The sequence below is a fragment of the Coptis chinensis genome, chromosome 3 (genome assembly GCF_015680905.1).
Source record: "Coptis chinensis isolate HL-2020 chromosome 3, ASM1568090v1, whole genome shotgun sequence".
Classification (NCBI taxonomy): Eukaryota; Viridiplantae; Streptophyta; class Magnoliopsida; order Ranunculales; family Ranunculaceae; genus Coptis; species Coptis chinensis.
In genome coordinates, this window is record NC_141458.1 from 19,744,848 (window position 1) to 19,770,974 (window position 26,127).

The window sequence follows — 26,127 nt, forward strand, 5'->3', positions numbered from 1 at the left end:
CATCGAGTTGTAAACTCTGTCAGAGTTCGTTGAAGTAGCATATTCGGTGAACTCTGTCAGAGTTTTGAACTAGCATATTCGGTGAACTCTGTCAGAGTTTTGAACTAGCATATTCAGTGAACTGTGTCAGAGTTTTGAACTAGCATATTCGGTGAACTCTGTCAGAGTTTTGAACTAGCATATTCAGTGAACTGTGTCAGAGTTTTGAACTCTGTCAGAGTTTTAAACTAGAATATTTGGTGAACTCTGTTAGAGTTTTGAACTAGAATATTCGGTGAACTACTGTATATCGTCGAGTCGAGTCCTTTCAACATCACATAATTAACATCACATGACGTCGAGTCCTTTTTAAATGAGTAAAAGAAAAACTAGATATTCAGTTCAGAGATATTGAGAACGTAAAAGAGATGTATTTTTGGATAATATTGGGAAATTTAAGTGTTCTATTTTATATATTGTTAGGGCATAGCGTCTGCTGCAACGTTCATGGGTTCAAGCCATATTTCTATGTTAGTTGTCCTGAAGGAATGGGCCCTGATGATGTCTCTCGTTTCCATCACATATATTGCTCAAGCTGGAGGCATTCGCTGCAGAGTGTTGGCATTGAAGCTTTCTTAGACTGAAGAGGATGTCTACTGAAGAGTGTTGTCAAGGTTGCCCCAAATCCAGTGGACTTGGTGTTAAGTTTTCTTTCCATTAACCCTTTTTTTTTTTTTCCATTTTTTATTGTGTTATTGTTGTTGGTATTAAGGAAAGTGTATTTTTGTGTGTTGCAGATCCCTTTCGAAGTTTTATAATCCTCAAAGCTCACGGATCAACGTCATTAGTGTCTTGTGTGGATAGTCTATGTAATTCGGTCACATTTCAAAAGCTGCTGAATTTGGATCGCGAGTTAAGGGATTTGAATTCTTGAACTTTGCAGCCGATTCGACAAATATATTTCTTTGTTCCACGTAGCTAGGTTATAAATTTTTTTTGGAGATAATGAAAAGTTGAAGACAAATATGTATAACCAAGAAAATGGTTAAACCAAGATAGCATAATATGGGATTTTCAGTTTCAATTGGATCACAACTCTATGTCTGTATGATGTATCAAATTGCTTTTAAATGAATTGTGTTGATTGTTCTTTGTTCAACATGACAAAATGGTGACAAAATTTAAAAATCTTCCAGCAATGTGTATTTTAAAAGGTAAATGTATGCTCTTGACTACAGAGACAACGAGACATATTGTCACACAGTCAAGTCAGCACTCAACAAAGTTTACACAAAGTCTTGAGCTAGCTACGTGCTCAGAAGTTAGAAGCTGTAGAGTTAGAACTACTATTTTTTTCACCACATCAGCTTAAAAAACAAAAGGATGTTGTTGCTTAATGTCAATGAAGCACCAGAAAAGCACTGATGAAGACCTAAGCAGGTGGGATTTCATTGTTTTTTTTTGCAAGTACCACGTCAAAGCATATTTTACCTAGCTGCAGCAGAACCAAAATTTTAAAGTATGAACCCGCCAAGAAATAACTTGAAAAAAAGAACTTTAAAACAACATCCTAACCACAAAATTGATCAAAATCTCATACACTACCAGCTCATTGTTGTTTAAGTCTACAAGAGAAACATGTTATTGAGTTTCGTTACATAATTATTGTCACAAAAAAAGGCAAAAAGGAAAAGCCTCTATAACATTCGAGAAAAGCAGATATTATACCATCTATTTTAGTGTACAAAAGCTCTTTTGCAAAGACGAGGTGACATCAACACAAAACAAATAACTTCGGTCTCAAACTACAATCTTCAAAGCCTAATCTGCCGAATTGCAATCTTCAAAACTAAAATCTTCAAAGTCGGAGGCTATTTGAAGCTGCTGCGAGCCTTGTGAATGTGCAGGAAAAAAAAACATAACTGGCCTTTGCCTTGACAGTATCGGCAATCCACTCTCCCGCTACCTCCACAGATCACACAATGTCGGACATATACAATAATTCACATATCACACAATGTGGACATATACTAAATACAATAATGGATGCAAGCCACAATGAATATTCTAGTTCAAAACTCTGACAGAGTTTACCGAATATGCTAGTTCAAAACTCTGACAGAGTTCATCGAATATTCTAGTTCAAAACTCTGACAGAGTTCACCGAATATGCTAATTCAAACCTCTGACAGAGTTCACCGAAAATGCTAGTTAATACTCTGACAGAGTTCACTGAATATGCTAGTTCAAAACTCTGACAGAGTTCACCGAATATGCTACTTCACCGAACTCTGACAGAGTTCACCGAATATGCTAGCACCGAACTCTGACAGAGTTCACCAAATATGCTAGTTCAAAACTTGGATTGTCGTCGTCTTTAAACGAGGATACCAATCATATGAACAGAGATAACAATAAGCATCACGCAAATAATTGAAATCCAGAAAAGTGGGATTACTAAAAACTATTAAGGCAGTACAAGATGACTATTTGTAAATACAAGCAACTTCAACAAACCTAAGAACCGTATATTACAAAAAATGTTCAATTCTACTCATGTTTCCATAGATCAAAAGTAATATAACATCATCAAGTACTACCTTAATGTATAACAAAATTTAGACTACCAAAGCATGAAACAAAACCCAAACGAAATGATGGCCTACTTGTATACAACATGATTTATTCGATGATTATTAAACACCATTCAAACTTCAATCTTGTCTTTAAACCCAAACGAATTGATGAAGATTTATCAAATATTATTGAAGAATACGACATTAAACAAAACCCACACTAATTAAACGAAAATCAAACCTTAATCCAGAAGTTTGGTTGAGAGAGAGAGAGAGAGAGAGAGAGAGAGAGAGAGAGAGAGTTCTCCAATTTCGCATTTTTGTAAAATTTCGTGTTTTTTGGATTTTGAAATAACATGAAATTTTGAAATATCGGATTTTTTGGGTGAATTAGATCATCAGATCTTGAGGTGGGATCGGACAGCTGAGAAGAAGTGTGAGATAAGAGTGGCAGTATTAGAGTGGCAATATAGCCAAACCGATATATATATATATATATATATATATATATATATATATATATATATATATATATATATATTTTTTTTTTTTTTTTTTGTCAGTAAACCAAAATTTGTATTGATGATAGGTGGTTGGGGGGGGGGAGTACATGAAGAGTTACTTACAGTCTACGGGTATATATATATTTTTTGTTTCTCCACACTCCCAAATGCACACAATTAATGTTTACAACTAATTACAGTGCACAAGTCAGTAAATATAAATGCCTTCATGTTTTTATATGTTGCTTGAGATCACTTGGACAAGCACAACCAAGAGTAAATACAAGATGTACTTAACAGATTCGGAAGGGTGGGGTAATGGGAGCTAATGATATTTGAAATGAAAGATTGGACCTCTCGGAGTGTAATTTGAAAGTTTGCGTACTACATTTCTACATTTGTAAGACGATCAGATTATATCGATCTTCTGCTTGGTAGTTAACAGGAAACAGTTTTTTGGCTTACAAGCCTCGTACTTAATATTTACTTAACGTCAAACTCTTAATATGTGTAGAAAGGGAAATTAAAATAAATCCAACACTTTTACTCTCTCATCTAACTATTTTGTTATTTTCTACACACATCAAGCCATTAGCATCTGGGAATGGGAGGCTTGTGAGACAAATCCATTTGACTTGAAATCTTACGACCAGTAGAAACTGACTGTTGAGTGAATGATCAGATGAGCTTTCAGCAAGAGGTTAGTTATGAACGACTGCCCAAATTCTGTACCAAGTGTTATCTCAAGGCCACTCTTATGAACAATGTAGAAGAGGAAACGCTGGAGCCGGGTAACACTAAAGAAGAAAGAAGTTGAAGTACTAAACAATAGCTTGTAGGAATTATGCCTTTTGTGCTATGTACTCGTGTGTCGTGTTGTAACTCCATCTAATGAATATACTAGGGAGGAATGTAAGTTTCAAGAATTGGTTTTAATGTACAGGGTGGGGGTCTGTTAACCCCAGCTTAACTTTTTTTTTTTGAAAAAAAAAAGAAAGAAAGAAGTTGAAGTAATAAACAAACAACCTTTTGTGGCCGAGGTTGCTAATCGGAATGCAAAAAAACCATGCGCTCGAAAACAGAAAACAAACCAAAACATAGAGATTGTGGTGTTGAACAATAAATGATTCGGGTTTTCATCCCCTAACCTAGCCTAAAAACAATGATAAGATGATCGAGTTTTTGCTGGTAAATATAGAGTTGGTCATTGAGTTGAGGGCTGTCGACCTGCTCACGAGTATATGTAAAGTCCAACGTTTCTATAAGTGTGGACATCCATATCTAGTAGTTTCTATTATCATGTTTTAGGTTAGTATAAATATGTAACTCTGGGTACAGAACAATAAACCAAGAACGCTCTAACCCTAATCAATCTATCTCTCTCTCAATCAATCAATCTATATTATTCTTCATTGTTCTTTTTCTTGGTTTCTCTCAATATATCAATGTTACAACTCTCCTAGCATTACCATTAACATACAATTTAACATGGTATCAGAGCGTCAGGTTCAAATCAAATCAAAGTTTAGTAGTATGTTAGGAGAAGAATATCTCAAAATCAATATCTATCAAAAATCAATATTTTTTCAATTTTCAATATTCAATTCAAATCAAGTTTCAATCTTTCTCACAAGAAGAAGTTTTTCTATCTCGATTCAAGTTTCAATCTTTCTCTGGACGGATTTACTGTTCATGGGTACTGTTCATTGTCATGTCAAGGCACTTTTCAAGGTTTCGCAATCTCTCGTCTCATTATTCTCCATGGTTCAAAGTTAGTATTCAAGTTCCGCAATCTCTCTGACTCCGTAATCTCTCTGTTTCGAAATCAGTATATAAAGGCGGCGCTTACGATTACCGTTAAGATTGCCTTCTCATAGATGGCCAAGATTGCCTTTGTCAAGGTGCGCCCGCGCCCTCCTCTATGTATCTTGCACTAGCTGTTCAGTTTTGTTGCATGGGGCGCACGCGCTCGATTTAGTCTTGCTCAAGGTGCTCCCGTGCCCTTGCCTAAACATATCAAGTCTAGTTGTTCGTATTCTTCAGAAGTTTCTCCTCATCTTAACTAATATGATTTGGTAGAATTCCTTATTATTGGTTGGTTGATAAGTTCTTTCCTTTATAAGGGTTTGACTTCCTTTCATGTCATGGTTCTGAGTTATATGGTGTTTCACTGGATTTCTATTTTAGCCTTCTTATTGAGGAGCTTCTCATATGCTGCTGTCGTTGATAGTTCAGCTTTTCAGCTTTTAATTCCTTTTATGTCGCAGTGCCAGGTACTCAATATTAATCTCTCAGGTTGTAGTCACATTATCACTGCCCTATTCAATTTTCATCGATCTCTCAGGTTGTAGTCACATCATCACTGCACTATTCAGATTCATCTCTCAGGTCATAGTCATCACACAAGTGTTCTGTTTCTAGTTTGTACCTGTGGTACAAATTCAGTTTTTAGGTTAGGCAATTGTGTACACCGACATTTTCACTTTCCAGAATGTCACGTCTCAACAGTTGTTTGAGTTCTTCAACTAAAGACAATTCTATGCGAAAGGGGGAGCTGTATTCTTATCTTTTCTTTCTGCCATTCAAGCTGTAATTTGCAAGTTTGCGGCGTTACAGCTTGAGGGGGAGTGTTAAAATATGTCAGTATTAGAATATGTCCTATATATAAAGTTCCACTGCATGTTTCTATAAGTGTGGACATTCATATCTAGTAGTTTAATTTCTATTATCACGTTTTAGGTTAGTATAAATATGTAACTCTGAGTAGAGAACAATAAACAAAAACACTCTAACCCTAATCAATCTCTCTCTCTCTCAATCAATTAATCAATCAATCTATATTATTCTCTATTGTTCTTCTTCTTGGTTTCTCTCAATATATCAATGTCACAACTCTCCTAGTATCACAACTAACATGTAATTTAACATAATTCGAGCTCGACTCGACTTAAACTCGTTCCGCACAAAAGTATGAGTCAAGCTTGAACTTAATTTAAAACTTATTCTAGATAGCGATTAACTCGATTTCGAGCTCTAGTAGCTCGTGTTTTATAAACCCATATAAAATATATAATTTATGACTTATACTCATTTTATACTTTATACCCAACTATAATTTGCAATTTATACCTATTTTAATGTTTTATACACATTTTTTTCAAGTTTCAACTCGAGTTCAAGTTCAAACGAGCATGATTGAGTTTGAGGTCGAACTCGTAGTATAAAACAAGTCGAGTTCGAGCTATTAGTAGAATTGGACTTGGACGAGTTGAGCTTGAGCCCAATATTAAACTTGAAGTCAAGTTCAAGTCGATTTTCTACATGTTCAAGTCAAGCTTGAGCAGGGCAATACTCGACTCGGATAGTTCTATGAACACCTCTAAATAGATTACTAAGCTTATAGAAATTACTTAAGAAACAATATTGCACCATTACATATACTTGGGTGGAAAGAAATAAAACTTTTGGTTCATGTAAAGTAGATACATCTAGTGAGATTTTTCTCATTGGCGGATATTGACACTTGGGCTCCCGTGCCTTTCGTGTAGGGGTGCCAATGGGTACCCGATTACCCGAAACCAAATGTTCTGGTTCTGGTTCTTAAAACGTTAGACCCATTTAAAATGGGTCATTAAAAACCGAACCGATAAAGAACCGAAACCGTTGAACCGAATAGTAAAAAACCCGTAGGTACCCAAACTAAAACCGATTATTATAATTTCGATATATAAAATTTAATATTATATTACATTTAAGATAATCAAACTCATACATCATAATATAAAATATATTTTTTACGTGTAAAAATCTATTAAATATATATAGCATAATAGTGAATGTGTGTTGTTAAATGTATATTTTATAATTATACGTTAAACAAGTGTATCATAGATTGTTAATAATAATGTCAACGTGTATATTATGAATTAACTAATACATTTTATATTTATTAACTTATGCACGTGTATATTTAAATATGATACACATGCTTGATATATTGTGGTACACGCACTTATTATAAACCAATATATAATGTTCATGTTAAAAATTAGTGATGAGATGCAATTGTAAGATGCATGTACTCGCATGTTCGATTTAAAATGCGAGTTAATACACATGTACAAATATATGTTTATGCACGTAAAATATATCAATGTAACAAATATATGTGATTGCACGTATACACGATCGAGTTAATACAAGGAAACAAATATATGTGTATGTACGTAAAATAAAATCAAAATTATAAAGTTAGATATTTGATTATTTTAATTTCTATATCAAAGGTTTAAATTATCATATGAATAGTAAAATGTTTTAACGTGTATGATTTATACATATTCATAAATTGATGTAAATATGATTGTTGATACATCACTAATTATATATAAAATATTATCGTATAGGAAAATAAAAAAATAAAAATAAAAACAATGCAAGTTTTAGTATTTAAATGATTGAAATTGTTTAATAATCATAATAAATAATAAAGACCCGAATTAGAACCGAAACCGATAAAAACCCATGGATTTTAATGGTTTTGGGTTGGATTCTATAATTCTCATACTAAAACCGTTGAAAACCGAAACCGATAAAACCATAAAGAGTAAAACCCAAACCCAAACCACTGAGACCCGGCCCAAAACCGACCACCCATACTGTCGCGGAACGATTATACAATATATTTCTTATTTCTTAACTATTTTTCTTGGCGTTTAGTTTTAGAATGGTAATGGTCCATAAAACCGAGTCCAGGTCTTGTAAAGTTGTAAAGAGCAAACCGAACCCGAAAGAACGCCATAATTCATGTTATTTGAAGAAATTGGTGGTCCAGTTCTATAACAATTTCACGAAATCATGTGCGCAACTTCGTAGATAGACAGCTGAAGCTTTTAATTCAGCATGTTAAGTCCCACCAAACCTACTTGAATTCCCTTCAAGGATCGCGTTTTCGAACCAAAGACTGATAGCAATCTGATACTTGCATCATAACTGGTAGCTACCCACCCTAGACAGAGCGTGTGAAACTGGGTGTGTTCGACAGTTCATAATTATGCTTATAAGAACCGTGCAAGTGAAACTGGGAGGGATATTTGGCTTATTCAAACAAATACTTGCTTCAACACAAGACCCCCAAAGGAAAGCTTTAGTGCTTAGCTCTTCTTCTCCATTTCCAACCGTACCTGGACCTTGAGATTGCTACAAGTCTCGTACTTGTCACTGATGAATATCTGTATAAGATTGTCAACCGAGGCATTTTTATCATCCGCGTGGCTGATTGGTGTTTCTCCAAAATGTTTCTTTCCTTTTCCTTAAATTGATTTGAAATAGTTAGGTTGGTCGTCATACATTAGTGAAAATATTATTACATGATAATGTTTTTTATACAGATTATATGGATTTCACATAAATTGAAAGTGATTCCCTCCCGAACTCAACCTGCAATGCAAAATTGTTTAAAAAACTTTGTCCAATAGGAAATCTACACAATTAGACAAAGAATGGAGAATTTATTTCCCCCTACGGTAAGAATCAAAAGCAAAGCAGTACGTGTTGCCACCTTCAAGCCGTAAGGTATGCAAAAGAATCATATAACTCTCCTCCATAATCTACATACTCGGCATGACATGGCCACAACAGTCTTGAGCTCCTGAGTGAAGCATCCAACAAATGTTTTAACTGACCAAACCATGCATCAACTACAGCCCTATTTTGAAGCAGAAGCAACAGGCCTAATTTTAAAGCAGTTAGAGAATATCACAGAATAGGAAACGTTGAAAATGTCAGGGAAAGCAATTCATAAATCAAAGAACAAAACAACATTGAAATAACAATGTTTGACGGACTAGTTTGTCCTTAAAAGTTATCTTATTCTAATAAAAACCTTAAGAAAGTATAAAGAAAGAAATACACATTGAAGCTCCAAGTGAGGATGACCTCAGTAAAAAATCAAAGACGAAGTGCATTCAAAGAGGACCCGGGAATGTTCCGTTCTCCCTCTGCTCATTCCATCTTTCAACCTGCAGTAGTTTGAAAGCATAGCCAATTAACTAGAAGACTAGCCAAAACAATGAAATAACATAAAGGGACTTGTCATCCCACAGAAACAAATTGGATGACGACATTTGATGTATCTAAAAATCAAATGAGATGCCTAAGGTTTCCAATTGGTGCTACCAATTACCTAATGCTAGCCTGGCACACCAATTTCAACCCTGTATCCATGTAAACGACCTAAAATATCAGTAGCAATTTTGGCATATCCACAGCAGAGAAATGAGACTTCTAAATTCTAATAACCAACTTGTGTTGTATAAATCAGGCTAGAGCTTGTGCTCTTCAGTTGTTAATATTTCTTTATCCTTCCCCCCCCCCCCCTCCTGCCCCCTTCTTTTTCCATGTACTTTTGTGAATTTTTTTATGGGTACTAGAACAAAGTCATGTTATATTTCGTATGTAACCAGTAACACGGAGTTACAGTAAAACAACAACAAAAAGAAAAGGAGAAACACGAAAAATAACACAACAGACTCCAAGAATTACACTACAAGGTGCCCAACCAAAAGTTCTAAGTGAAGACAAAGCTCCCAAACAGTGCACATCTTCAATCGTCCCAAATCTTCGACCACGGAAATATTAATTTTTCTTGTCCCATCTTCGAACAATTCTGCTTATGGACTATGGTCTAAAGAGCTATCTAATTCAGATAACCTCATTCCTCAGGGAAGATGAGCTTCATTGAAACTTTCTTTCAGAAATGACGTACGTGATTCAATAAAGCTCATATTTTTCTAGGATTGACATTTTCTGAAACTGGATCATTCTTTAGACCATCATCGAGAAACAGAACAGTAACCATTATATCGATATAGAATGGGAATTATATCCAACCCTAACATTCTGACCACGCGCCCCCCGAGTCACCTAAACCGACCTACTACCATCGCTCCAGCTCAAAAACCGTGGTTTCACGGTTTTGAAGGAGATTCGTTTACAAAGCATGCTCTGCTAAATTAGAAATCGCGCTCTACTATTTTCCAAACTGCGCTCTGTCATTATCAAATCGCAATCCAATAGTTTGTACTTGAATTTTGATTCTAATTGGTACCGAGATCGTCACAATATTGATAATCGGATTAAAAGTGAACCACAATCGAACAATTCAAACATTTTCTAACAACAAGATTTAGTTTTCAGAGAGAAACAAGAGACACTCTTGTTCTTTGAATGTATCCCATTACTGATTGTGATATGCCGGAAAATGAATTAATCTTGTCGAAGCAATACATTGCTCTAAGCATCAGCCATGAAAAGAATTGAGAATGAGAGAAACAGATTTAAGAAAGTCTGTTGTAGCGTTTTACACTGTTCAGATGAGAGAGATGGAGGTCAATGCTTTTAGAGTTTTAGGGGAAAGGGGACACATGAATGAGAACTGAGAACTCAATCCTTTCTTTCAATAAAGCAATCCTTCCCTCCTTTGATTATTTTTTAATGTTTTTTAAAAAGTCTTAGAGTGTTATGTTACTTGCTTGTGTATTAGCACCTGTGTTGCATGGGTACGGGACGGAGTGTCTGGTTTGGACACGGGTACGACGATTTGGACACGGCGAGATCTGAAAATTAGGGTCTGTTTTGCTTGTGTCTGTGTGTCTGTTTTGCAGGACACGGGTACGCGATACAGAGGAAATTAGGGCGTACCCATGCAACAGAAATTAGCACTTATTTATTTGCATTTTTATTTTGGATAAGTTAAATTAGTAAAGTGTAACAAAAAATTTTAGATTTCTTTAAATTTTGATATATAATACATAAATTATATTAGACAAATATACGTGTATAGACGCTCTAGTAACACACTGAATATAGGAGCTTTTCAATTTGGCTGCTCTCACACTTTTGCTTTTCGGTTTGGTGACTAAGCCCCCCGCCCCCCTTAAAAAAACCTCAATCTCTCAAAAAATGAAAAAAATAAATAAAAATAAAAACTAAACTTCCTTTTGGAACCAACTAGGCTATTAAATCGTTGAGTACTCGACGAGTAATTGGTGAGTACTCGCTACTCGCTGTTTAGCCGATCCGACTAACAATTTAATCCCCAATCACAATCGGGCTCAAAAACTCCCCGAGTACTCGGCCGATTAGCCAAGTAATTATGTTCACTATTTCAACTATTTCAATGTTAAACATTAAACTCGACATTTCGCCGATTCGACCAACCCTCGATTCTGCAAAGTTTTACACTTTAATCATATTTATTTTAGTTGATTGAGTGTTTTAATTATTTATTGATTGATTGGGTTTTTAATTGGCTTCATTATGTTGGTATTTCAAAGTTAAATATATTTAATAATTATTTGTAAAGAAATATAGTGTTATAAAAAATCGTCCGATTAATCCTAATTAATCCCCAACCGATTATACCTACTCGCTACTCGCTCTTCAAGCGAGTAGCGACCGAGTAGCGATTTAACTGCACAGGAAACCAAGAGACAATACTTGCTACTAAGCTACATGCATAACAACTGAAAGTTCCTCGCCAAACTACTTCCCTGACCATAATTATGCTGACCAACTTTAGCTAATTGTTATCTTTCATAGGCTTACATAATGCTTCACCAACAACAGAAAGCAGTCTCCATACGAGATCTTTATTCATAGTTTCATACAACTATATTCACCCGAGTCAAAAAAAGCCAAGGCCATTTATAGATTACTCCAATTATCACGTGACAGACATTCCAAAAGAATCACAAAATGGAATTTCCCATTCCGTTATTCACACTCACATGAAACTGAAAAAATTGACATAACCTAAATAGGTAGACAAGAGAAAAAGAGAGAGATAGTACCTAATAATAACCACACACCAAAGTTATGCCTAAACCCAACCAATAATTAAAATTAAGAAGACAACTAGAAAACATGCAACCAACCAATTTAATGAACAACTTAATTACTCACCCATTCCCCGGGGCAAAGAGCACGATAGTATTGGGCAAACTTATTACATTCACCAGACTCTTCACCTTTTGCAGCCAGACACCTGCCGTTTCAAATTTCATTATATCTTCATCATAGTACATTAACAGCAAGTAAAAAACCTAGTGTGAAAACCTGCCCTACCTGTGAAACTCAATGTAACGAGTAAAACAGTGTCGGGATTGATTAGTTGTAGGAAATCGAAAATCAGCAGGAGCTGTTTTCAGTTCAATCTGAGACAATAAAGCATATATGATCAGGTGTTTTTCGGACCATCATAACATTATATATATTTCCACATATATAAATATAAACTAAATCAAATCAAGGATGATTATATTTTTCATTGTGCGATCGAAATCTAACTAACAAATTCATATTATTATTTTATCAAAAAGAAAAAGGTTACCTCGGCCATTTTGCAGATTCACAACGCGGAATTTATTAGATAGAAACAAGAGAAATGAGAAGCATTTTAAGGCATGGGGTTGTACTTCTTCTTAGAAGAATTAATGGACTTGGGCCACGTCAGTTTAAGCCTTATATATGGGCTTGGGCTTAATAATATATATTGTCAACAATCTCCAAGCGGTTTTCTTAGTTGTTTTTCTTTGCAAAATGTTTATGTGACTTCTCTGCCACATTACTCTCAGTCGTCTGATGCCATAGTAATTCGGTGAATTATTCGCAAATTATTTGTTTAATTCAGAAAATATTTTAAAAAAATTGTATTTTTCAATAATAAAAAATAATTCGTTAATTCTGCAAAAAATCATTAATCTCTTATCTGCGTTAACTCAAAACAATGACTGAAGATTGAATATGGAAAAACTGGGTGCTGTGCGTCTGTGCTACAACTTTGAGGTACTTGTATCCATACATACAAAATGGATGGCAATTGCACACTACATATATTTTACTAGGGCGGTCTGTATTCAACTTTCATGTCTCACCAATTCACCATACGATGGTCGTCTGATACGAGTCTATGCTGTTTGTTTTAATTAATGACTTGTAAGCGAGTTCTAACACTGACAAAACAACTGGTCCATGTATTTCACAGTTAAATTAAAAATTAATTGCTTTGCTCCGGTTTATTATGTTTAGCCAACCTTAACAAAAAATGGTACTGAAAACGGTCTATCATTTCTTTTCTATTCTTTTGGTAAAGATTATTTCATTCACAAATAATAGAAGAGGATAGGTTCCAATAAGCGAAAAACAGGATACACATAATATGCACTCCAGTTGGAATCCAATTACCACTTTCACTCAGCTAGTTCCCACCACCAGACCCATATCCAGACCCTTCACCATAACCAGACCCACTTCCTCGTCCGGAACCAGATCCTTGTCCACTCCCTCGACCTGAGCCTGAACCTGCTCCAGAACCAGCATAAGACCCTGCTCCACTCCCAGCCCCTGACCCAGAACCCGAGCCAGACCCTGATCCAGAACCCGAACCACTACCTGAGCCAGAAGCTGAACCACTTCCTCCACCAAGACCAAGACCGAGTCCAAGACCAAGGCCGAGTCCAAGACCACCCCCACCATTACCACCAAGATCCAAACTAAGATCCTTCCTTGCAGGCCTACACTCACTAGTTAAAGCAAATGAAAGGACAAGAAAGGATACAACTACAGCTTTAGCAGAAGACATCATGTACTTTTTAGGTCTCTTTGAGCTTTGAATTGTTTGCCCTTACTGATCATTTGTAAGTTCAGTGTCAGGTATATATAGCAATGTTCATGTCACATTTGCACCATAGGTTGGCAATGTGAAATCAAACTTCATCATGACTGGGTACGTTATTTATTCACAAAGCAAACTCTATTTGTTGGTTGAGAATTAGGATAGAGTTCAAGTGGAATAACCACGTTCAAAAGTTTATCGAAAAAAAAAAAAAAAAACCCACGTTCAAAAAATTAGCCACCAATGTAGTGGCCACCTCCATCGGCACTAAATTAACCGACCACTTATGCCTCTAAATGTGTGGCAAAGAACCATCTGTCATCCTGTAAAACAATAAATTGGTGTATCAGCTAGTTACACATCTGAAAACTTGTGGGTGCTCGGTCTCCAGTCCACCTCATTGTGCCCGTTCGATTTTTTTTGTGTAAGTGAGTCAAAGTCTTTTGTTCTTGCCACTTATTGGAGATTTGGAGCTAATATAACTGGTATAATTTGTGTGTCTACTATTTAAGCAACTACTAGACTACTAGTGGCCATGGTTACCCAAAAAAACCTACTTGTGGCCAAAATAAAAGTTTGGGTTAACTAGTATTACCCCCCAATGAGCTAATTAGGATTTCCACCCTCCAGTGCCTACTAGATGGGAATTAGGGTCTCCTCCCCACTCCCCACTCTCAAATACACATAACCTAATTTTATTTTTATTTTTTTTTTTTATTTTATTTTATTTTTTTTTTTTTGGGGGGTTTAATACTAGCTAACCCTAAAACCTAAAACTTTACCTTTTTTTAAATGAGATCCCTATTTAAAAACCCAACCAATCTTACTATTAGTGTGAAAAGTTAACATGCAAAATTGCAAACCCAAATTGGCAAAAAGAATGGAACAAAAATGAAAGAGTTCTTCTTAGTATGTATGTGAGAGAGAGAAATTTGGGTCCATCCCTTATATAGTTAGCAACACAAATCATCATAAAAAGATTTCAGACAAAAGGTCGAGGGGGAGAGTGAAAAGTTGGTGTAAAGACGAATGATGTAAAGATAAGTTTATTTATGCGAATGAAAAAAACAAAAAAAAAAAACCCCCAACGGCTATTTCATAAGGGCAAAATGGCAAATATGTAAAATATCAATGTGTTACACACAAATTTGATGGAGTGGGGAGGAAACTCAAATAATTTTAAAAATGGGGGATTTAGTCAAAACGCTACATAGTTTTTGGAGGTTAAGTCAAAGTTCTCCATAAGTTTATTTATGCGAATGAAAAAAAACAAAAACCCAACGGCTATTTCATAAGGCCAAAATGGCTAATATGTAAAATATCAACGTCCCAACGGCTATTTCATAAGGCCAAAATGGCTAATATGTAAAATATCAACGTCTGTTACACACAAATTTGATGGGGGGGAGGGGGGGAACTCAAATGATTTTTAAAATAGAGGGTTTAGTCAAAACGTTACATAGTTTTGGGGGTTAAGTCAAAATTCTCCTTTTTTCTATAGTCCTGTTTTGTATTTTTTTCTTCAAATTCTAAGGCAAACTCCATGACTTCAAATTCTGCAATTTTTTTTTTACGGCGTTGTTTTTATTTATTTCTTTTAAAATCTACTCTAAATTTATATTTTATTAATTTTTGAATTAATAACTAAAAAAGAAGTTTACTTAGTGTCCATCATCACTAGCACTTTGCGGCTTTGTGCAAGGCACCCCGGAGGAAGTTTTATTTATTATTATTATTATTATTATTATTATTTTTAGGATAATCTAAATGTGTAGATACTCATATTCAGTGTCGGAGCCAATTCAAGAACTTCCTCCAGGGGTGCCTTGCACAAAGCCGCAAAGTGCTAGTGATGATGGACACTAAGCAAATTTCTTTTTTAGTTATTAATTCAAAAATTAATAAAATATAAATTTAGAGTAGATTTTAAAAGAAATAAAAAAAAACAAAGCCATAATAAATAAAAAATTGCAGAATTTGAAGTCATGGAGTTTGCCTTAGAATTTGAAGAAAAAAATACAAAACAAGGCTATAAAAAAATGGAGAATTTTGACTTAACCCCCAAAACTATGTAACGTTTTGACTAAACCCTCTATTTTAAAAATCATTTGAGTTCCCCCAATCAAATTTGTGTGTAACAGATGTTGGTATTTTACATATTAGCCATTTTGGACTTATGAAATAGTCGTTGGGTTTTTGTTTTTTTTCATTCGCATAAATAAACTTCTGGAGAACTTTGACTTAACCTCCAAAAACTATGTAGCGTTTTGACTAAATCCCCCATTTTTAAAATCATTTGAGTTTCCTCCCCACTTCATCAAATTTGTGTGTAACACATTGGTATTTTACATATTTGCCATTTTGCCCTTATGAAATAGCCGATGGGTTTTTTTTGTTTTTGTTTTTTTCATTCGCATAAATAAACTTATCTTTACATGATTCATCTTTACACCAACTTTTTCACCCTCCCCTTCGACCTTTTGTCTGAAATCTTTTTATGATGATTTGTATTGCTAACTTCGCAAGTACCACTGCCCATAAAAAGATTTCAGTCAAAAGGTCGAGGAGGAGGAGGAAAAGTTGGTGTAAAGATGAATCGTGTAAAGATAAGTTTATTTATGCGAATGAAAAAAAAACAAAAAAACGTGCCACTTTTGTTAGTGTAATAGTTTGATGTGATCCTATAAAGATCTCACTATTGCTCGAATATTAGATTGATGTTTGAGATGAAATAAATCAAGTTTATTGAATATCAGTATCAGTTACAAATTCTCTCTTTCTCTCTTTCGTTTACAAGTTTTTGTGTGTGGAGAAGATAATGATCGCTTTCACCCAATCCCATCATGACATGTGTCCATTCTTCTTCTTCTTTCCTTTCTTCTCGCTCATACCTGCAATATTTCAAGTTGTATAGAGATATCGACCCTTATGTCAATATCTTGATATTTAACTATATATATATGGGCTGAAATATTAGCTGACAGTATTTGCCCACAACATCGCCCCGTCTCAAAACTTTCAATATTCCCTCTTAAAATTTGAATGTTTCGAGAATGAAAAACGTAAAAAACAGTTTTGAATTTCAAAAAACCGGGCGGTTGATTTTGGAAACGAAAAGTCATGCCCAAAAATTTGAGTATAAAAACTGTTGTCATTTTCTTTTTCTTCACTTATTTAACAAATCAGAAAACAACTGGAAAAAAAACCCCGCCACTATTAAAGACAAACCTTAAAAGCTTCTTTTTGGATTATCTCTCCAGACCCTTCACGAATCAAACTTCCAGCACTCTCAGCAAACTCAGAAACAGGTTAGAAAAGACACAAACTTGATTTGTAACTATCGAAAAGAACTGTTATTATCTTGAATTGTTTTATCAACACTTAGGGTTTATGTTTATATTTGAAAACATTATTTATTCTTGAACATCCTCTTAGATATTAGGGAGTTTAAAGATTACGTTTTTACTTGTTTCAGTATGGCTAGACGAAAAACTTTTGGTAATTTTAGACAAATTACCTATATTCACTTCTGGCTTCGGAACCAAGGTGTCACACCCCAGTATCACAGTAATGGCAGTAACGCCATTAACGACGGCTCAAGCTTTCTCTAAGCTCCAACAGCCCCCTCCCAACTCTCCAAATCATCAATCAATCCCATAACACAACACAACATTTGAACATCACAAAAACATAGTTTAAACAAAAAAAAAAAGAACGGGACGATTCCGTTTTCTTTGGCTGGGCGACGCCATTGAGGGCTTCTCGAAGCTTCGACAGAGCTTTGACAGCCCGACCTCAACCAACGAGATAATACCAAAATAAAAGTTTCAACAGTGTACAGAGATGATTTCTCTGTTCACTGGGCTTGCGCCACCATGAACAACCATTAACGAGTTTTTGACAATTCTATAATTCTAACAAGTTTTAACATTAACGAGAAGAATCGTTGCTGAACAGAAAATGAAAAATGAACCGAAAACATATAGTAAACGTGGTACTACAGTAAAATCGTCTCTTGGTATAGACGAGAAAAATGAAATTAAACTACTCACCTTAATCCCAAAGCTCCACGAATTTCTCCGAGTCCGAGTCGTCGCGCTCCAACGCTTGAGCCTCCATTTTTATTATTTTATTATCTTTAAAAAAAAAACCCTATTCTCTAGAAAAATGTGTTTATATACTTGGGTTCGAAACCCAAGCCCAACATTGAACTTCGGGCCCAAAACCGGGCCCCGTATCTCGAATTTAATCCAAATAATTTTGAAAATAAATAATTAAATTAATTAATTAAATAGATAAAAGCGTATTTTAAAAATCACGGCGTTCTGATTATACACATCTCAAAAGAATCTCGTCCCGAGATTCGGAAGTAAAGCTATACGAACAAATAACGTTGGTTATTAACTTAGAACCTATACAAGAATGTACGTCGATTAAACTTAAACAAGATAACGTTGATATTAATTATTTTAAATCATTCCAGAATATATGTCTTCATGCCATGTTGGTGAAACACTATTATCATCATATATACACGGTAATAGTTCATCCGTAATAGTTCATCCATATACAATAATATAAAAATGTGTATACGCAAGTATACACATCTCAAAAAGAATACACGTGTATACGCAAGTATACACATCTCAAAAAGAATACACGTGTATACGTAAGTATACATATCTCAAAACAAATACACGTATATTTTATTATTATATATATATTTTTTCTATTTATAATTAATCACATCTAACAAATTAATCTCTTATACTTCAAAATATTATTCATCCATTACAATGTACGAGTGAGGCGAGATAGTTCCTCCAACACTGAGGCAATTAGTTCCTTACTCAGTACGTCACAAAGCCATCAGATAATGCAACTCATTCAATATAGATCAAAATATCTTATTGCTTCTTGAACAATAACATAACACTCAAATACAAAGTTTACAGATAGGTTGTCATACTTAATCCATACTCCATGTGAAAATGATCACCAATCAACAAAACAACATTATAGCAGTACACATCATTTTGATCAAATCCATTAATAATTAACATATTGCACATATAACCACTCCTCATATGATAAGGAAAAATAAAAACATTTCATATGCACTCCACAAGAGTAACTAATATAAATATACACATTACACGTACAAACAAATCAAGAAAAATATTGACTCTCTTTATTTCTATATCTCTTTCATTTTCTTTGAAAAAATAAAACAACTAGCGGAAATAGTTTTGAAAATAAAACTTCTTAAACACTACCTATAAACCACCATCCGAGAATCACTTAGACTCACCTAAGCCTAAGCTAACCAAATGCTCTGATACCAAACTGTCACACCCCAGTATCACAGTAATGGCAGTAACGCCATTAACGACGGTTCAAGCTTTCTCCAAGCTCCAACAGCCCCCTCCCAACTCTCCAAATCATCAATCAATCCCATAACACACAATACAACGGTTGAACATCACAAAACATAGTTTAAAGCGAAACAAAAGCGGGACGATTCCGTTTTTTTTTCTTTCGGGCGACGCCATTGAGGGCTTCTCGAAGCTTCGACAGAGCTTTGACAGCCCGACCTCAACCAACGAGATAATACCAAAATAAAAGTTTCAACAGTGTACAGAGATGATTTCTCTGTTCACTGGGCTCGCGCCACCATGAACAACCATTAACGAGTTTTTGACAATTCTATAATTCTAACAAGTTTTAACATTAACGAGAAGAATCGTTGCTGAACAGAAAATGAAAAATGAACCGAAAACATATAGTAAACGTGGTACTACAGTAAAATCGTCTCTTGGTATAGACGAGAAAAATGAAATTAAACTACTCACCTTAATCCCAAAGCTCCACGAATTTCTCCGGTCAGAAGTAAAATGCCGTCAAGGCCCAACTTTCGAGCCTCCATTTTTATTATTTTATTATCTTTAAAAAAAACCCTATTCTCTAGAAAAATGTGTTTATATACTTGGGTTCGAAACCCAAGCCCAACACAGACTCGGGCCCAAAAACCAGGCCCACGTATCTCGAATTTAATCCAGCGAATTTTGAAAATAAATAAATAAATTAATTAATTAAATAGATAAAAATGTATTTTAAAAATATGGGCGTTACATAAGGTCTCATGACAAAACGTCAGATTCCACCACTTGGAACCCCGTCACCACCACCACCACATTTCGACGATACATGTATTATAAATGATATAATCTATGATTGTACTGAATATAGTGATAGTAATACCGATAGGGGATGTAGTTTTAATTCAATTTTTTTTTTTTCTAGTGATAACGAAATGTCTAGTGAAGATACCGAATCTGAAGTTAGAGTTAGTACTTTTGCCTCGGCATCGACATCTAATAGATGCGCACCTGATGACCAACCATGGGAAATTACATATCTCGCTGATGATCTGCTATGTCATCCTTTCGAGATGGTGACATCGGAATCTGAGCATGACATCACCGAAAATACCAGTATATGGAGTCGTGAGTTAAACCCTTATTTCCCAAAAAAAACCCAATTTAGAGCTAGTACGAGCTGCGTATTTGATAACCGATAATGTCCATCTCCGACACTATGCTGGATTGTGGAGAGGGACCAACTACCAAAGCGGTAATCCTCAATCAATTATTATAACCGTTGGCCAAATAGTGGCAGGCTTACGGCTTCCCTTCACCACCCTCAATCGTGAAGTGTTCAATCATCTGAACCTCTCTCTTGGCCAAGGCATGGGTAATTTCTGGAGATTGATGTATATATGTAACTTCTACAATGCCCATCTAACCCTCGAAACTTAGGAGTCAAAATGAATTAGATTAACTGACATCCTTAACCATTATACCTTTGTTGAAGGCACCTTAAAAGGAGTAACTGGTCCAGAAAAGTATACTGGCTACTACTATCCCAAAAAACGAAATAATATTGAAATTAAAGGGATCATAAAGGTAAACTGAGACAGTGATAGACAGTTGCCTCTCTATCTGATCATCGTCTCTGGCCAATGGGAATCAGTCGAGACCGAAACTGTTCCTCACTTGGTGCATCATGTTTTCAATCTTGGAGGTATGTTTAGGTTTTCTTGCCCTTTTTAGAAAATCCCGCTTGGTCGATACCGACTCCCGTTCTGATCAATCCATTTGTTCTAAAAATCTCGGTGTTAAGACCTGCCACTTCAAGGACTAAGGGAAATTCGGCTAGAATCAAGGAGCTTTTGAAAGGCTCCAAAGAAGAAGTCGATGCCAAAACTAGTGCCGATTTCTATGGGAACCCCGCTTCAATCATCACGTTGCACGATGCAGACAACTATCTTGCTCCTTTATACATTCTCAAGGATAGTGTATTCAAAATGGATCAAACCCGAGGCCGAGACCCTAGACCAACGACCAAGGTTCCTTACAACCTTGCTCTTCTCGTGTTTTTCGCAATTCGTTTAATTTGGAACTACCCAACTGTACCTCAATATTATTTTGATTATGTAAACAGTGGCTTAGTAATGACTGAAGATCTTTTCCCCAAAATCAAACAAGAAGTTCCAGATTTCTATAACTATGCTCTTTCGCAAGATGTGTTTTATCATCATTCTACTATATACAGATATGACTTCTAGAAAAGGGAAAAGCGGCAATCTGCAAGGTTTTCTGACTGCCTTCCAGCCATTTACTGGAGGTGAATCTTTTAAAGCTCCTTCTCAAGATAAGGAGGCTCACACCGACTCTCACTTGAGTCGAAGAAAAAGGAAGAAGTCATCCGAGGCCGAGGTTGAGAAGACAAAACCACCTCCTCGTACCTCGACTATTGCTATATCTCGCCCTCCGATGGCTGGTAGCTTTTCTTTTAAACCTCAATTTCTACTAGAAAAGGATCAGAAAGTTCCTCTGTATGCCTCTCTATTTGCTGAAAAACTGATACTTGGGCTCAGCCGAACTTTTACCACCACTGCCATTCTTCCCAAAGATCGGTCAGTGATAAGCAAACTGTCCAATCTAGATCATTTCAACATTGTTTGTGATTCGATAGAAAAGGTATGTATTATTTGCTCCCTTCTTAATATATTACACAAGGCTCTATATGTTTTAAAACCTTTGTTTATCTTATCTTTAGCTGAAAGTTGCTGTGGTGGGTCAGTTCAAGGCTGATGTTGCTACATCTGGTATTTTTAGGCGTGAGAATAATACTCTGAAGGATTTCCTTGTTAGAGAGAGAAAACATTTTGGGCACCTTACCAACCAACTTGATGCTGCAGAGAAGGCTAAGAAAGAATTGTGGTATGCTTTGAGGGAGAAGGAAGAAAAGTTAAAGAAAGTGGAATTTGACCGAGATGAAAAAGCAGAGAAGTTAAATAAAATGGAGGCAGATTATGAAGAAAAACTTAAACTCATCACTGAGTATGAAGCAGAGGGGAATACTTTGGTGGCTCAGATGGAATTTTGTGTGAATGTAATGAAGAGTTTCACACCTTACTTGCCTCAGAAACTTATAGATCAGTATCACCTTGGCTCGGAAAATGAAAAGGAGGATGCACCTGAAGACAGTGGTAATGAAGTTATTGAAATTGTGCCCCCTTCCGATTCTGTGACTAAGAACCATCCGTTCCTGAGGCCGAAGCTGTGGATCCTGATATTTGACAAGCGAGTATTGAATTTGATGTAGTCGATGCTGCTTTGGAGCAACGACCAACATAGTAGTGTCTTATTGAAAATTGTAATACTTAGATCATTTTCGGGTTTACCCTTGAAACAATTTTTGACATGTCTTTGTAATATGAAACTTTGTCTTTATGCTGTCTATTTTCTATCTTAAAAAATCCTATCTTTGCTGATTATTGTTGATTTGGATACTAACATTATGTGCAAAGAATTTGAATTTGCACTTAACCTATATATTTGCTTGAAAACTTTATATTTAAGACCAAACAACTAGTAGCAATCTGTATTTGATATAATTCTACTTGAAACGACAATCTTCGAGTATCAATTGATACTTAACATATTTTAATTTGAAAAGGAAACTTCTATTTCGATACTATCATAACAGACAAATGGTATTAATTGGTACTTAACATTTTTTTAATTTGAAAAGAAATATTCGATTTCGATACTACCATAACAAATAAATAGTATCAATTGGTACTTAACATATTATAATTTGAAAAGAAATCTTCGATTTCGATACTACCATAACAAACAAATAGTATCAATTGGTAGTTAACATATTATAATTTGAAAAGAAATCTTCGATTTCGATACTACCATAACAGACAAATAGTATCAATTGGTACTTCACCTATTTTAATTTGAAAAGAAATCTTCGATTTCGATACTACCATAACAGACAAATAGTATCAATTAGTACTTAACATATTTTAATTTTGAAAAGAATTCTTCGATTTCGATACTACCATAACAAACAAATAGTATCAATTGGTACTTAACATATTATAATTTGAAAAGAAATCTTCGATTTCGATACTACCATAACAAACGAATAGTATCAATTGGTAGTTAACATATTATAATTTGAAAAGAAATCTTCAATTTCGATACTACCATAACAGACAAATAGTATCAATTGGTACTTAACATATTTTAATTTTGAAAAGAAATCTTTGATTTCGTTGCTACCATAACAGACAAATAATATCAATTGGTACTTAACATATTTTAATTTGAAAAAAAATCTTCGATTTCGATACCACCATAACATACAAATAGTATCAATTGGTATATAAAATACCTGGATTTTTCGCCATTGGCTTGGTATTGAAATAATGCTCTAGATATCAGGATATTCTTTTCTTTGACCTGGATCGAATTCGACGCTACAGTTCCCAGGAGTTTTTTGTCTTTGACCTGGATAGAACTCGACGCTACAAATCCCAAGCTTCTTTATATTTACCTGGTATCGAGCTCGATGCTACAGATACTAGGATTTCCTTTTATATTTATCTGGTATCGAGCTCGGCGCTACAAATACTAAGATTTTATTTATATTTACCTGGTATCGAGCTCAGCGCTACAGATACCAGGGTTTCTTTTATATTTACCTGGTATCGAGCTCGACGCCACAGATACCAGGATTGAACTCAATGCTACAGATCTCAAGAGTTTTTGTCTTTGACCTGGATCGAGCTCAACGCTACAGATCCTAGAAGTATGTTTTTGTCCTAGATCGAGCTCGATGCTACAAATCCCAGGAATTTTCATCTTTGACCTAGATCGAGCTTGACGCTACAGATCCCAGGAGTTTTTCTCTTTGACATGGTGTCGAACGTTTGATAAATGAAATGAATATTGGCATGGTATTCCGCTGATACCAGTATACTTAGATATTGGCATGAATATTATAATTTGGAAAATTTGAACATACGTAATGACAATGAACAAACATATTCTTTATTGACAATGAACTACTTTGAATCATATATAATGACAATGAACCAACATATTCTTTATTGATAAAATGCTTTCAAATTACTTACATTTTGAGGCTTTGTTAATATTACACCTTTAGTTGTTTTTAAGTAATAAACTCCATTGATTCCAACCTTGTGAATGATGTAAGGGTCTTCCCAACTAGCTGCTAAACCCTAAATTTAAACCCTAAGCCCTTTTTTCCTTAGTAACTTGAGTTACCATCTTCAAAAGCATATCACCTTCTTGAAAATGTCTTTCTCTTACTTTCTTGTTGAAGTTTTTTCTGAGTGGTCGATGATATGTATCCAACTTTATCCTGGCTTCATCTCGTTTTTCTTCGAGATTCAGTACTTCTGCTACCATTATATTACATCCACATTTTGTCCCTTCATAAGGATTTTAGTTATGGATGTAGCTACCACCATTTCTACTAGAGTTACTGCCTCCATACCATATGCTAGAGTGAAGGGAGATTCTCCAGTAGCAGTACATGGTGTCGTTCTGTAAGCGCATAGAACACTATTAAGCTCATCGACCCATATACTTTTCTTATCTTTCAGCTTCTTCTTGATATTATCCATGATTGTTTTATTTGTTGTCTCTGCTTGCCCATTTCCCTGGGCATAATATGGTGCCGATGTAAAATGCTTTACTTTATATGATTCTAAGAAAGCTTTTACTTTACCTCTTTCGAATTGGGGCCGTTATCCGATATGATAGCATAGGGCAACCCGTATCGGCAAATTACTCTTTCGAAAGGAAAGTTAATTACATCTTACTCTTTTATATGTTGTAGCACTGTGGCTTCTACCCATTTGGTGAAGTAGTCTATGATAACGAGCATGAATTGTCTTTTGCCTCTTCCAGGTGATAAAGGATCGACAATATCCATGCCCCGTAGAGCAAAAGGCCACGGATTCGAGACGCAGTATAATTCCTCAGGTGGAACATGTATAGTTTTTTCATGTATTTGGCATTGAACACACTTTTTAGCATATCAAATACAATCTCTTCATATCTGAGGAAAAAAATAACCTTGCCTTGTTATTTTATTTGCTAATGATCTTCCAGCTGAATGATTTCCACATTCTCCTTCGTGAAGTTCAGCAATGATTAAATGCACATCTGCAAATGATATACATTTCAAATGCGGGTCTCCTGGATTTTTCCGATATAGTTCATTATCGAGTAAAACATATCTTTGAGCACCTGACTTAATCCTTCTTGCTTCGTTTTTGTCCTTAGGTAATTTACCATTGGATAAGAATAATATATATGATTCCATCCATGACGCCCCCAGCGTGTCAATTTCCATAACTTTTGCTTCATCGATATCGATGCTTGGCCTTTACTAAACTCTGATATGCAAGATGCACCTCTCAGTGTTTTCCAACATTGCTGCAATATAAGCTAGAGCATCGACATGTCTGTTTTCATTTCTGTTGAGATGTTGAAGCCTTATCTTATTAAAATCTCTGAGCTTGGGCTTTATGAAACTCAAGTAATCCACCATGTTTTCACACTTTGCTGAATATCCTCCATTAATTTGGCTGACGACAAGTTGTGAATCACTAAAGATTGATAGGTCTTTTACTCTGAGAGATTTGGCCATTTCCAGACCTGCTATTAATGCCTCATATTCTGCCTCATTGTTAGATGCATGGAAACTCAAAGTAACCGCTACTTCGAGCCTTTGATTTTCGGGTGTGACTAATACTACTCCGATGCCACATCCCTTACTCCTTGATGATCCATCAACAAACAATCTCTAACCATTTGTTCCAACCCATGGATCATCTTCATCAATAATATCATCAGGCTCTTGCAACATCGAAAATCCCTCTTCTTCCATTCCCCAATTAGCATCTTCACATGGAAAATTTGCAAGGAAGTCTGCCAACACTTGATAAATGAATTTGCCAACACAAAATATTTGAGTTTCTGTGATTGTTATGACAAAT

The 26,127-nt window shown here is 35.3% G+C and overlaps 2 protein-coding genes and 1 long non-coding RNA gene across 3 annotated transcripts; 1 reads left to right on the forward strand and 2 right to left on the reverse strand.

Moving 5' to 3' along the window:
* Positions 1 to 8,839: 8,839 nt before the first annotated feature.
* On the reverse strand, positions 8,840 to 12,575 carry LOC147508505 (cytochrome c oxidase subunit 6b-2). Its single transcript, XM_086600996.1, has 4 exons — positions 12,450 to 12,575; positions 12,185 to 12,273; positions 12,023 to 12,104; positions 8,840 to 9,078 (listed from the first exon to the last, which is right to left on the reverse strand). The coding sequence occupies exons 1-4, from the start codon at positions 12,456 to 12,458 to the stop codon at positions 9,025 to 9,027; spliced, it is 234 nt and encodes a 77-aa protein (XP_086457122.1). The 5' UTR covers positions 12,459 to 12,575; the 3' UTR covers positions 8,840 to 9,024.
* On the reverse strand, positions 9,450 to 12,016 carry LOC147508506 (uncharacterized). Its single transcript, XR_015218072.1, has 2 exons — positions 10,781 to 12,016; positions 9,450 to 10,604 (listed from the first exon to the last, which is right to left on the reverse strand). It is a non-coding gene; the product is annotated as an uncharacterized LOC147508506 (long non-coding RNA).
* An 8,108-nt stretch (positions 12,576 to 20,683) lies between the features above and the next one.
* LOC147508507 (uncharacterized) lies at positions 20,684 to 22,573 on the forward strand. Its single transcript, XM_086600997.1, has 2 exons — positions 20,684 to 21,775; positions 21,855 to 22,573. The coding sequence occupies exons 1-2, from the start codon at positions 21,302 to 21,304 to the stop codon at positions 22,401 to 22,403; spliced, it is 1,023 nt and encodes a 340-aa protein (XP_086457123.1). The 5' UTR covers positions 20,684 to 21,301; the 3' UTR covers positions 22,404 to 22,573.
* The last annotated feature ends 3,554 nt before the right edge of the window (positions 22,574 to 26,127 follow it).

What these genes read in the sequence shown, in the direction of transcription:
- LOC147508505 (XM_086600996.1), bottom strand. An exon ending in CGTTACATTGAGTTTCACAG is followed by an intron (nt 12,105 to 12,184) that starts GTAGGGCAGGTT and finishes TTGAAACGGCAG; the next exon opens with GTGTCTGGCTGCAAAAGGTG. An exon ending in CTCTTTGCCCCGGGGAATGG is followed by an intron (nt 9,079 to 12,022) that starts GTGAGTAATTAA and finishes AAACTACTGCAG; the next exon opens with GTTGAAAGATGGAATGAGCA.
- LOC147508507 (XM_086600997.1), top strand. Translation starts at nt 21,302, where the DNA reads ATGCTCTTTCGCAAGATGTGTTTTATCATCATTCTACTATATACAGAT. An exon ending in TTTGTGATTCGATAGAAAAG is followed by an intron (nt 21,776 to 21,854) that starts GTATGTATTATT and finishes TCTTATCTTTAG; the next exon opens with CTGAAAGTTGCTGTGGTGGG.